A 13,176-nucleotide genomic window follows, 5' to 3' on the forward strand; every position below is an offset into this window, starting at 1 on the left:
CTCTTAACTGCTGAGCCATCTCTCCAGCCCCCATCTTTCTTTCTAAGAGAGTGGGAGGGATGAGCACAGGGAGCTGAATTTGTTTGATGTCTGTGATCACAAGAACCTTCAAAGTCATTCTCTTGAGTGGTTGGGAACACTACAGGACATCTCAAGGGGGCACATGCCACTGTTTATTGAGTTCAAGAGTCCTCAAACTTGGGCAATAACCCCTGGGACCGGCTCCTGGTCAAGATGGGGCTCCACAGTAGGGCTGGGGCCAGGAGCCTTAGGGGTGGTGGTCTCAGCTCAGTATAAAAGCTGAGAGCAAAGCTGGAATCCATGCAATTACAAATCCTGGTCCAAGAAGTGGGGCTCCACTGGAGAAGGCCTCTGCAAGGAGAGGAGGCAGATCAGGCTCCTGAAACCATCCCCCAACTCTGCCCCTGGGCAGCCCAGCTCACCTCGGACATTGAGGTCTAGAATCAGGTAGCCATTGGGGATGCCACCCTGAAGTCCCAAACCCAGCCTGTCCAGGTCTTCCTGCCGCTGCTGGAAGAGCCAGTCCCGGACAGGGCTTTTGTCCTCCTCGGTCTTCAGATCCGCAATGTGTGGCCCTAGAAGTTTCTGTACCTCAGCCACAGTCAGCCCCTGCCAGAGCATGGGGTAGCCATCAGGGTCTCTAAGCCCCCAGAAGGTTGGAGGGTCCACTGTGAGTAAACTGCAGCCCACAATAACCTCAACTCCTGTATACAAGGGGTCCCTTTGCAAGGCCACCACGCCTCTTCCAGCAGGGCCTGTCCAAACTCCTCCCTCATGAGAGAGGCTCAACCCCTCTCATGAAGTCCTGTTTCTTGTTCCTCCTATACCTCCACTTTACGCCAGGCCTTCCTCATGAAGCTCTACCCAACAAAGGCCCTTTGTCCCACATAAGGACCATCCACACAAGCCCTTCTCCTCAGGAGGCCTGACCACTTCCTGTAGGGAAGTGAGTTCCACCCCCACTTACCACCAGGGCATCCACCTGCAGCTTCTTGAAAGTGGCTAAGTCCATGCTCAGGTTCTGCTGGCTGAGGGCCCTCAGGTCCTCCACAGAGGCCCCACCTGCAGGTTCAGAGCCCCAGTTTGAAAATCCACAGTGCAATATAGTCCCACTCTTGGCTATAAGCATACTTAGTTTCTCAGGGCCCAGGCAAACTTCTATGTCCAACAACCACCTGGACCATTGGGATCAGAAGGGATGGGAGAGCCAGAATCATCAATTCCAGATCCCACATATGCCTAGGAAGCCCTGGGTGTGGCATGGGCAGGATAGGACTTGGGGTCTACAGTGCCCCATTGTACCCACCAGTATGTGCCTTGACTCACCCAGGAATGTCCTGATTTTCTCAAAGTATTCCTGCCTGCTTGAATTCTGAAAGGCCAAGCAGGCCTTTTGATAGAGAATATCCAGATGCCTCTGGCTGCAATTGTTCAGGTCTTGGGGTTTAACCAACCTGGGGGACATTGTGGGATATGGCAGTTATTAGGAAGCTCTGAATATCCATTCAGCCCTGAAGAGCAAACTGGAGCTCACCACATAAAACTGGAGGGTATAGAGTGCAGGTTCTGGGGTTTGAAGTCACATAAGTAGGTTAAAGGGATGTCATCCATGGCTTTTACTATGTCCTGGTCTAGATGGCCTCCTCCCCGAAGGTAGCAGGCAATCAAGGCAGTCACCTATGGAAGAAGCCACTAAGGCACCTTGGGGCAGGGAAAGAAGCATCCCCTCATCCAGCCACATGTCCTCTGGGGTAGATGTTACCTGAGCATCCATCTTTTGTCCTTTGGTGACTTTGAGAAGAGTTTTCACTGTGTCTGGAGAGCTCACATTCCACCGGTGGATGTCCTCGGGGCTGATGTATCGGAAGAAGTGACCCAGCTGCTGGATCAGGGACTCAGGATAGCCTTGTGGGTAGGTCTATGGAAGAAAGTACCATGAGGGCCAGAGCAACTCCTAGGGCCATTGAGAAAAGAGTTCTGGGCACAGCAGACGGATAGAAGCCCATTATGAATTACCTCGTCCAGTTTGTGCTTGAAGATGTCGAGCTGCTCATAGGTGAAGGGAATCTCATTCACAAGGTCCATCTGGGTGGCTAGCATGGCACCATCCACACAGGCCTCTAGCTCCCAATTCTGGTAGAAGATGAGGTTTTCATCCACCTTGTGGGGCTCCATCCCTGGAGGGCAGGCTTTCTCTGGAGGGGCAGACAAGAGTCAGAGGCGATATGCGCCTCTCAACTCTCCCTCCTCCCACAACTACCACAGCACATCGGCCTCAGTTTACCCGCTGACAAAATGGTGTGATTCTATTCACCCTGTGAAGTCACAACTGACCAAGCTGAGAAGCCTGGAAGGGCCACTGGTAGGAGCAAATGAAACTCTACAATTCTAGATCCTTCTCCCTAGTGTCCTGTCTCAGGTTGCTACCAAACAGACACGGCTCTGGACTCACTCTCTGTGTCCCGCCGGAACCTTGGGATCATGGCAGTCAGCTTAATCCCCCGCCAGGAGGGGCCACGGGAGATGTGTTGCAGCCATTCAGCTTTGACATCCTGAAGATGGAGCATAGTAGATTGAGCCTCAAAGTCCAGCATCTTCAATGAGAAGCCAGGTAGCAGGGCTTTACCTTGGGGATGCTGTGGATGATGGACTCATCCAACACTGTCAGCAGGCCCTGAAGAGCATTCAGGGTGGAGACTGACCACCTCGATGGGGGGCTGTCCAGAAACAGAGGCCCAGCTCAGTGACCCAGAATGTGGCCCCAGACAGAGATCGCAGAGACAGAAACTGGGTCAGACAATGCCTCTGCTGAGCCGTTGAGGAGTGCAGCCTCCTAGGGAACAAGACCTGACAGGATACAGCAGGGGATACATGGCCCTAGGAAACCCATTCTGGCTATGGATATCCTCACACAGATCTGTCCATATGCTAAGCCATTCCTACTCACCCGTATGGGGATCTTCCACTCCTCAGAGCTTCCCTGACTGCCTCTTCCTGGCCCTCATTCAGGGGTCCTCGGCAGCCTGCCAGCCAGGGGAGGAGGACTTCCGAAGATTTGACCACATATTTTCCAGGCAGGTCACAGACCAGGCCTCCGAGAGCCTTCGCATCTGTCTCACTCAGTTGAAAGCTATACACGCCCTGCACACACAGCCGGCTTCAGAACCTTAGGGAAACCACCAGGCCCACTCTGTGCTTTGTCTCTACCTCTAGTAGATGGTACCATTCCATACCTGGCATTCCAGAGCTCTAGGCAGCAGCCTTTGGCGCTCCAGAGACCTCTGTGGGAGCAAATCTATATTGGCTTTAGAGATGAGAGAGAAGAAGTGGACACAGGCTTGTTGCCCTCGAAACATGGCTGGGCTGTGGAGAGATGGTATGTGGATTACTCACGCGCACACACACACACACACACACACATGCACGCAGGCACACATGCATGTACACACACACTCCATTGCATGCCTCCCTGGCAAAGCCATTCAGTCACTGTACATTGTCCTCCAGGGCAAGGCAGGGGTTGGAGGGACAGGAAGTGAGACCAAGTCCCCAACTTGAGACCTACTTGAAGAAGAGCAGCAGGTCCAGTGGGAGGGCATCCAGTTCCTCATTGGTGAGGTACTTAGGAAGGCGACGTGCCAGACAGCGCAGCTGCCAGGAGACCAGGACATGCAGCTCAGAATGTTCTGGGCCACAGCCCTCAAGGATGGCCTGGGGCACCCCAGTTCTATTCCACCCTACAGGCCACACGCTGTACCCTGACTCTGTTCACACAGCCTGTGGCATGCACACCCCATTGCGTCAAGAGCCAGGGACAGGCTCGCCTTGGTCTTGAATCCATAGAAGCTCCTCAGTCTGGCCTCCCTCTCCCTATCCTGACCATGCCACCACTGACTATGTTTTGAGGACAGAGTCTTGAAAGATGAGGCAAGGTCTCCAGGAGAGGGACAGCAAGGTCATCTCAGACTTGAGAAACGGTAGCAGGCCCAGAGGGAAGGCATTCAGATACCCAGAGAGCTGCACCCTCGTACAGACACACAGCTAGTGGTCAGCTTAAGTGGCAAGAGGGGCTCTGAGGGGAGCCACCAGCTGGGATGAGATCCTGGGTCGGGACGAAGAGAGCAGTGGCATCGTAGAAACCAGTCACCAAGTTCCCAGCCATGGTGTGTCTCCCCCATCCCACCCAAAGAGCACACAGGGGACTGACCTGATTGACTCGGAGTGTGATGTTCTTTTGTTTCACAGCCATAGCCAGCGCCTGGGCGTGTGCCATGCTCAGACCAGACACTTCTTCACAAGTGAGGCCAAGGAAGAGGCCTGCAGGGAGACTGTGGACAGGGCTGGGAGTCTGACCCGACACTGTCCCTCTCAAAGTGCTTCCTTGCCCTGAGGCCCTCCCTTCAGGACCCCGGGGTTCTTGGAGCCCTCCATGGGACTAGTAGCTGCCTGGAGGGGACAGTGCTTGTACCCTGGAGCACCATCCTCCCCCAGGCCTGAGCCAGCCAGGTGGGGAGGGAGGTGGATAGAGAGATCAGACAAGACACAGAGGACAGTGAAAAATGAAATTTTGAGAACCTGGCACCTGCTTATTCAGCCCCAAAAGCTGCTAAACCCACCTGGCGAAGTCAGGGTTGCCGATCAGTTCATCACAGAGATGTACAGCCTCCTACGAGACAAGACCTGGCTGACATTTCCCCAAGCACACCGGTACTTCTTTGCCTATCAACTTGGTCTCAACTCTTTCAAGGTCCGGGTACTGCCTGGGTCTGGCTACTTCTGGGGCCTGTGACTTAACTCCCAAGGGCCTCACTGGTTCCCAACTCCGCTCTTTTCAGGGCTGAGCTGCAGTCAAGATTCTGCTACTCCCTGGGCTCAGCAACACTTTGATCAACACCCATCTTTGAAAACTGGCACCCAGAGATTATGTGTAGAGCAGAGAAAACAAAGCCCACATCCCCCAAATTAGAAAATCCTTCTGGGTCCTCCAGAGTATCTCACCTGGTCCGTCTTTGTAGCCTGGAGCTGCAAAACTGGCATCCACCCTGTGGGCAGAGGGTACAAAACTAGAGGAGAGGCTGGAGCAAAATTGGGCTGCTCCCTGGTCTCAGCCCTCTGCACAACCCACTGGGTATAGAAAAAGAGAGTTAAGGCCCCTGCACTCTGTTATGTCATATAGCCTGCACTCCCCAGACCCAGGGGTCTTCCCCAGTAGGAGTATGACACCACTTTCCAGGCCATTCATTGTTCTTAGTCTCTAACCCTCCTGGAACTCAGGCCACCTAGCAATGGTTCAAGGAGAAAGCATAGGGCAAGAAGAGCCTCTCCCAAGGTCCCTACCCATGAAGGCCTGGGCACCCTTACCTTGCTCTGGTGATCACCTCACCCCATACTCACCCAGACTAAGAAGTGATCAGCTCATCCCATACTCACCCAGACTAAGAAGAAGTAATAGAAGGCTACTGCAGCAGATGGGGCTCCCACAAGACCCCAGCAGGGGTCGAGCTGTTGGCAAGGCCATGATCTGTGAATAACAATGGCTCTGAGGTTCCCAACTGCCCAACCTTCACCCCACACCACTGTTTGGGGACAATGAGAAGCCTTTGGGCCTGGGAAAGCACCTGCCCAACCCCTGTAGGCACCTGCAGTAGTGTCTACCAGGCAGACTCTCCACACAGACGGACCGCTTGCCAGACCCGCCCCTAGGAAAACCAGCCCTCCTGTAGGGAGGGGCACTGGGTCTGAGTCAGCTAGGCTCCTCAGCTATGAGGCCCTGTGGACAACTGAGCCATCCTCTGTCCCTACAGAGCAGGGAAGAACAGTACCAGTCTCCTGCTCAGGATGTCACTGGTGTCCTCAACTATACTAGGGTGACTGAGTGGCTCAGGCTGGGGGTTATGTTGAGCCACCCTTTTCCCTGGGGCATGGGACTGAAGGTATCCGATTTGCACAAACACGGGGCCCCATCAGGCAGACAGTGCTGAGGGGAAGGCAATGCCTCTTCCATGTCAGTCCCTTGGGGTTTCATGGTTTCTCTGAACACTTCAAATGCTAAGGTTAGAGCAGCAGGTGGATAAGTGGGCACCTGAGGATCCATGTATCTCCTCTGGGGTGGGGTTCAGAGCCCTGTGGAGAAGTGTCTTCCTGGACATGTATGGGGCTGTATTCTGTCTTTGCCTCATGCTCCCATGTTTAAGTTGCCTGGTCAGCCCAGCAGCAGGGGATGTCTGGGGAGCCCCAGGCCCCACAGCTAAGAAGTCCCAGAGCAGGTAAAACAGGCTGTGGACCAGAAGATGTTGTGTAGGGTGGCGAGCCCTGGCAAGAGTGTCTCAGTGTCTCCCCTCAACCAAGGAAACTATGTAGCTTGCAGCCCAGCCCTATGTGAGTCAGGACCTATCTATCATCCCTATTGGGGGCTCCTTAAGAGCCTGGCCTCTGCAGGCAGCTGTAGGCCCTGGAATCTGCATCTTTCACACCCACATCCTAAGAGGGGCAGATGGGAGCCACTATCCTACAGTAACATAGAATCCAAGATCCTGCATAGGTGGTGCCCATTCAGCCCGGGCCAAAGACACCTCAGTGTGAAACATAAATACCCACAATGGTTCCATTGGCAATGTGTTATGGGGTTTCAGAGATGGGGGAACACAGGAGAGCCATTTAGATGCATCCCACCCCTTACTGTCCATGATCAGCATCCATTGTTCATTTGTCCCACACACACCTGCTGAGCACCAACTGTATGCCAGCCTTGCTCAGGTCCTGTCCAGGACTCTAAGATGGGACCTAGCCATGGAAAAGGCTGACCCTGGCTTTTCCTTGTTGCCAGGCAATATCGACCCTTATTCCCACGGGGTGACTTTAAGCAGACCACAAGCTCCTCGGAATGGGTATGAGGTGAAGCGGCTGAGTCTACGGCAAGGCATTAGCCATCCTCCCTCCAGGATGGGGCAGGTGAGGGGTCATAGGACCACCTAGCCAGCTATCTCCACAGTCCCCTTGCACAGCCTCCCTCCAGCCCAGTCCAGGTCCAGGAATGATAGGAAATGAAGTCAGACCACATTCCTTGTAAAGGTCAGACTTGGGTGAGGGTGGGTGGGACCCAAAACCAGGGATGGGTCTTCAACACAGGGCTATTTGGCTCTGCCTAAAGCACAGGGATGTCCTGAGGCCAGCTGGAGAGGGCAGGAGGGGACGTAAGTACTTGCCACTCCCTTTTGTGCAGCAGGGAAAGACACCCATGGTGGGTGAAATTGTCTGGCCCCTCTCCTGAGAGTTCCCAGAACCTGGGATGCTCCTGTCCTGACCCATGGCCAGCTGGACCAGAGGTGCCTAGGGCACTGATGCAGTTGAATGAATGTTCACCCTACCCACAATGTACTTTGGATTCATGGAACTCCTGACCTCTGAGTTAGCATAGGATCCCTCCTCAGTGTGACCACCTTAAGGCCATTGTGAGCCCCTTAAGGGTCTGGACACTGGGGTTGGTTCTAGGAAATACGATTCCCAGGAATGCCTCTACCATCCTGTTATGAGAGCCCCCGGCTGAACTGAAGTTCCCATCCCAGGGAACCAGCAGCAGGATGCTTAATAGGAAATGAGTCCATTTCACTTACAGGAGACTTGTTCATACTGTTCATACTGGTAGGGGGGCAAGTAGGGAAAGCAGCCCCTTGTCAAGATCTCCAGGAGCTGGAATGGAGTCAGGGAGAGTGTGGGGTTGTATACTGGGGCAACAGGGTGTGGGCCAGTCTACATTCCTGGCAAATACCGATGGTCTGTGTCCAGCAAGAGGGAAAAGCAGCTGACCAGGTGGGAGACGGCTGAGTTCTTATATTTCCCTACAGCTTAGTTTGCCCTGAGCATGGACTTCTAGTGCCCATTACAGCCTCCAGACCCCTAGGGTCCCCAGTAGTACCCTACACTAATGAACTGGTCTCTTCTGACTCAGTTTCCTCCTCTAGGAAGTAGATGTTGACAGATTGTGCAGCCTCTCTGGCTGTCCTGGCACAGGCATCTGCAAGTGAGGCTTCTCATGCCCTAGGAATGTGTGGGTGTGGATCCTGTACAGAACTGCAGGCAGGCTTTCCCCCTGAATCACAGGGGGAAAGAGGGTTGTTCTCAGCCTTCACCTTCAGGGGAGAGCCAGATTTGGGCTTTCTTCTTACCCCTCCATTTGTCGGGGGAGGGGAGGCAACACTGAGAAAGCACATGGCAGAGCTACAGGACAAGACAGAATATGACTCCCAGCAGAACACCATACTCACCTACAGGAGCAGGGAGCTGAACACAGCCAGGCCATAGCTCCTTTCAGTCTCAAACCATGCTGTGGACATCACAGTGGCCAAGCAGTGAGCAGATGAGAGGCTTTGAAACACAGACCCAATGCTGGGTCAGAAGCACTAGATCCATGAAGCTGCGATGACTAGACTCAACCCACCCTGGGCATCCAGGGGCAGAGCCACCATGCACGCCACAGTGTCCTTCTCAGCCTTCAGTCCCCACTTAGTGGAGTGACCTAAAAACTAAAAGACCTCACTTCTCCTGCAACCCTTCCAATAATTAGCAACTGCCAGTTCCCAGCATGGAGGTTGTCCCTGCTTTTAATACCTACACAAAGAACTAGGCTGTGGCCCCGTTGGTCCAGTGTGCTCTTAGGAGGCCCTGGATTCCTCAGCACACACATACACACACACACACACACACACACACACACACACACAAAAAAAAAAAAAAAAAAAAAAAACCTGCAAAACCCTTCTGTTTGCAGAACTGAGTTTACACAGCTCCCACCTCTGATTTTTTTCCAGGAGTGGGTTTCTATTCTACGCATTTGGCCCAACCTTAATCTGCCCAGAATTCAACAAGGCTGCCAGGGAAAAGAGTCAGCTTACAAAATCAACAGAGATGTAACAACTAAAAAATGCCAGCCCAAACGTGTCACACAGTGGGAAACAATGCCCACACTTTTTACTGGTAAAATTAAAAAATATAATAATTATATTGGTTGTTTTATTGTTTTGATTTTTCTAAAATTATTGTCATATTTGAGAGTCAGTTCTCTCCTTTGACCGTGTGGGGCCCAGGGATCAAACTCAGCTCGCCAAGCATCAAACCTTTACCTGCTGAGCCACTTTGCTAATACTTGTTGTTTCTTGAATCTGATATAGCCCTGGCTGGCCTTGCATTGACTCTGTAGACCAGGCTGGCCTCATACTCACAGAGATTCACCTGCTTATGCCTCCCAAGTGCTGGGATTAAAGGTGTGCTCGATCACATTTGGTTCCTTGTTTTTATTTTTGAGACAGAACCTCCAAGTAACACAGACTAGCCTCAAGCTTGATGAATAGCCAAAGATAATCCTGAGCCTCTGATTCTCCTACTTCTACCTCTTAAGTGCTGGGATTACAAGGGTTCCCTGATCTCAACGTTGCTGTTGCTTAGATCAAAGAGATAAGTCCTTGGGTGAGGATATCTGTCACCAAACCCAGTGACGAGTACAATCCCCAGGATCACATGGAGGAAAACAGACCCTGACTCCAGAAAGTTACATGCACATGCTGGCACACAGATGCACAGTAAATAGATAAATGTAATAATAATATATTATTGTTTCTTGTCATAAAAATGTGTTACAGATGTCCCACTTGTTCTCGCTGATCTGTGATGGGATTTTACACACTTCATCACTCAGATGCCCCTCTTCCAGGTTCATGTTGGTGAATGAGCTTTGCAATGTGAAAATGCCCTTTTTCCTTTGCTTTGAGGAACATAAATGAAATGCCTGCCACAAGCGTGCATGGGAATGGAAGTCACTACTTGTTTCAACCTTGACCACACAGGACAGACATGAAGCATGTTCTTTGTAATTCCAATAGTGTTGGTTGCTGAAATGATGGCAACCACATCATATGCTTCCACAGTCCATGTTTCCAAGGCACATGCTCCCACACTACATATGTCCATGCTACATGCTTCCACAATGTTGTAGAGCCCTCTAGGTAACAAACATCAAATTAGCTGTGCCTGCTTGCAAACAGCAATCATAATTGGGCTTATGTACTGCTGGCATTCCCTCATAGAAGGAGAGCATGAGAAGTGTCATTGCAGCCTCACCTGAATATCCAGCTGCTCCTCCACTAACAAGCAATTCTGCTCCAACTGCATGTGGCCTCAAATAATATGGGTTAATGGACTCTTTCTCTCTCTCTCTCTCTCTCTCTCTCTCTCTCTCTCTCTCTCTCTGGCCATGAAGGTGCTGTCACCTATGCTGGGTGTAGACCCTCCAGTGCAGCTACTCTAGAACCACCCAACCACCCACACTCCTTCCCCAACCTCTCATCCATACTCTTTTAAAAAGCTTGGTGGCAGCCTGCACCTTTAATCCCAGCACTCAGGAGGCAGAGGCAGGTGGATCTCTGAGAGTTCGAGGCCAGCCTGGTCTACAGAGAGAGTGCCAGGACAGCTCGGGCTACACAGAGAAACCCTATCAAAAGAAAGAAAGAAAGAGGAAGGGAGGGAGAGAGAGAGAGAGAGAGAGAGAGACTGACTCATGGTTCATGGTAGAGTGGTACTTTGGTTTGTGATTGGGACCCCCAAGGCCAAGTTCTCGGCACAAAGGAGATTTATTTATTCCAGAGGGATACAGGGCAGGTAATAAGAGACAAAGACAGGAGACAGAGAACAAGGGAAAAGGGAAAGAGGTATTATCCTCTGGACTGCCTCTAGATGGAGAGCAGACAGATGTGGCACATAGGCAAATAGAAGTTTATAAAAGTACAAGGGAAACCCCATGCTAGCATGAGGTATTTATTCTAATTGGGCCAAAGAGGGCTTTTGATTGCTAGACATCAATAGTTTGATAGCTGGACCTTGGTAGTCAGTCTCAGGAAGAGGAAGTGACCAAATAAGGGACTAGATCATGGTGGCTAGCTTTAGGAACGTAATCTAATGGTTTTTAGCAAAGCAGAGGGAATGAGGAGAAGGGCAAGGCCTGCCAGAGCCAATTTCGCTATGCCCAGGCTGGACAGAGTCCCTTCAGGCACTATCAGGAAGAAGTAAATATTTTTTACATCTTCCTAAAGAAGGAATGCTCGCAATTAGTACATGCTTCTCACAGAAGGACAACTTTCCCTTGCAATTTTATGTTGAATTCATTAAGGAACGTTGTAAGCTGGGTGTGGTGGCTCACACTTGATATCCCAGCACCAGGAAGCAGGAAGGCAGGAGAATTGCCATTGAGTTTAACACCAGCCTGAACCACATAGTAAGCCAAGAAAGAAAAGAAACATTGATTTTGAAGCTGTCCATACCCAAGGTCATTCAGTGTTGGCCAACACAACTAAGAAGATCTTTCCTGTTTGTGAGAGTCCCCTGCTCTTGGTGGCAGAACCATAGCATACCTGGCCCACCCTGGGAGGGCAAGTCAGGCTTGTTATTCTTTTGCTTAAATTAGAAATTCGAGAGATGGACTCGGACTATAGAGAGCACATTAACCAGTTCATTATAGGACAGAAGAGGGAGAGAGAGAAATGGAAGAACAGAGAAGGGCAGAGAGTAAGAGAGAAGAGAGAGAGAGAGCAAGTGAAGAGAAGGGAGGAAGAGAGAGAGGAAAATAACGCTGGGGGTTTAAAAGGGGGAGCTCGTGCATGCGCACTGAGTTCCTATGCAGCCCCATAATGAGAGATGTAGCCATGACGTGGTCGTGTAATGCAGGGCACTTTAAGCTGCTTAGGTATCTGCCTGAACCTTTCAAGGCTGTTATTCAGTATCCACTTCTGATAAAAAGTTTCAGAACTGGTGATGGCAAAATGCACAGTTGACTTCAACAATTCAGAAGCACCCAAACACTTCCCATAGGAAGTGTGCTGAAAAATAACACAGTGAGAAATAAAGGAGCACCTGTATACACTTCCCAGCTCCCAGCTCCCAGCTCGGCAGACCAGGCCCCCTCAGTCTTTTCTCTTCCTACACACTTTTTCCAACATCAGCTGAAACGCAGCAGACCCCCCAGCTCAGATTCCACTGTTTACAGCCCTGGGGATGTTCTTGCCTGTGGGATCACTGGTTAGGCCTGTGGAATCACTCACCTCACAACTCAGCCAAAAGATAATGAATGATTCCTTCAGTAAATAGGCTGCATGGTCAGTGACTATGGATTCTATGGATTCCTATGAGCCAAGAAAAATCACTTAACATCACACGCTTGAGTTTACTTTGTGTCTCTTTGTTTCTGGAAACAGTAACTGATTGATTATGTAGCCCACACCCTGGCCTTGAACTTGTGACCCTCACCTTAGCCTCCTGAGATCTGGGATCATGGACTGGACTCTACACCTGACTTGCTTATTTTATAAATGAGTGCATGCCCACGCCTGTGTGTGTGTGTGTGTGTGTGTGTGTGTGTGTGTGTGTGTGTGTGGTCTGCAGCACATGTGTGAGAGAAGACAACTTGTGTGGTAGCTTTCTCCTTCTTCCGTGAGTTCCCAGGGACTGCATTCAGGTCATCAGGCTTGGTGCACTCCTTTACCTGCTGAGCCATCTTGCCTACCGCACTGTTTTTGTTTTTGTTTCTGTTGTTTTGTTTTGAGACATGTTTTCTCACTGACTGGAGCTCACTGTTTCAGCTGGCTGTCTCTGCCTCCCCAGTGCTGGGATTACATGGATTCTGGGGATCAAACTCAGGGCCACATGCTTGTGAGAACCTTCCCCAAGTCAGCCTCCCAGCTTCCCACAATGAACATCATTCTCTCTCAGAACAGCTGCTCTTGTACAAATATCCGTAAACAAAAGTATTTCTTTAGAATTTACCTCCTCGAATGTTGCAATCTAACTTTTCTTGCTTGATTTACAAATGAATGTCATTGGGTTGTAGCCTCATTTTCTTTCTTTCTTTTTAATTTTTATTTCTGTGAAGCTGTTCTGCTATGGTAATATGTTCTATTTTTAAATTTTCTAAATTTTCTGACTAGTTTTCCGGTGGAGTGGGAACATTTCCTGTGATGATAGCAGCTGTGGTGTCATTACACCCTAAATGCAGTGCCATCTGATTTTTGTTTGTTTTGTGTCGATACGGATAAAACTGGTGGGCCTGCTGCATGCTGGGCAAGCATTCACTTCTGACCGACACTGCCAGTCCAGTCCACCAAAAAGCCAGGT

General features: G+C 50.8%; 1 protein-coding gene across 2 annotated transcripts; it reads right to left on the minus strand.

Moving 5' to 3' along the window:
• Positions 1-151: 151 nt before the first annotated feature.
• Positions 152-8,432, minus strand: Msln (mesothelin). Of its 2 annotated transcripts, none has more exons than XM_027425070.2 (17): positions 8,286-8,432; positions 5,452-5,542; positions 5,020-5,063; positions 4,638-4,687; positions 4,229-4,349; positions 3,587-3,672; positions 3,255-3,384; positions 2,969-3,162; positions 2,648-2,738; positions 2,474-2,573; positions 2,038-2,216; positions 1,784-1,939; positions 1,556-1,698; positions 1,348-1,475; positions 989-1,083; positions 444-630; positions 152-372 (listed from the first exon to the last, which is right to left on the minus strand). In XM_027425070.2, exons 2-17 carry the CDS (start codon positions 5,537-5,539, stop codon positions 284-286), a joined length of 1,881 nt encoding a protein of 626 aa, XP_027280871.1. In that variant the 5' UTR covers positions 5,540-5,542; positions 8,286-8,432; the 3' UTR covers positions 152-283. The 2 variants fall into 2 exon arrangements, with proteins under 2 accessions (XP_027280871.1, XP_027280869.1); XM_027425068.2 differs by lacking the exon at positions 8,286-8,432 and adding an exon at positions 5,661-5,720.
• Between the last annotated feature and the right edge of the window lie 4,744 nt (positions 8,433-13,176).

The sequence above is a fragment of the Cricetulus griseus genome, chromosome 7, assembly GCF_003668045.3.
Source record: "Cricetulus griseus strain 17A/GY chromosome 7, alternate assembly CriGri-PICRH-1.0, whole genome shotgun sequence".
Taxonomy (NCBI): domain Eukaryota; kingdom Metazoa; phylum Chordata; class Mammalia; order Rodentia; family Cricetidae; genus Cricetulus; species Cricetulus griseus.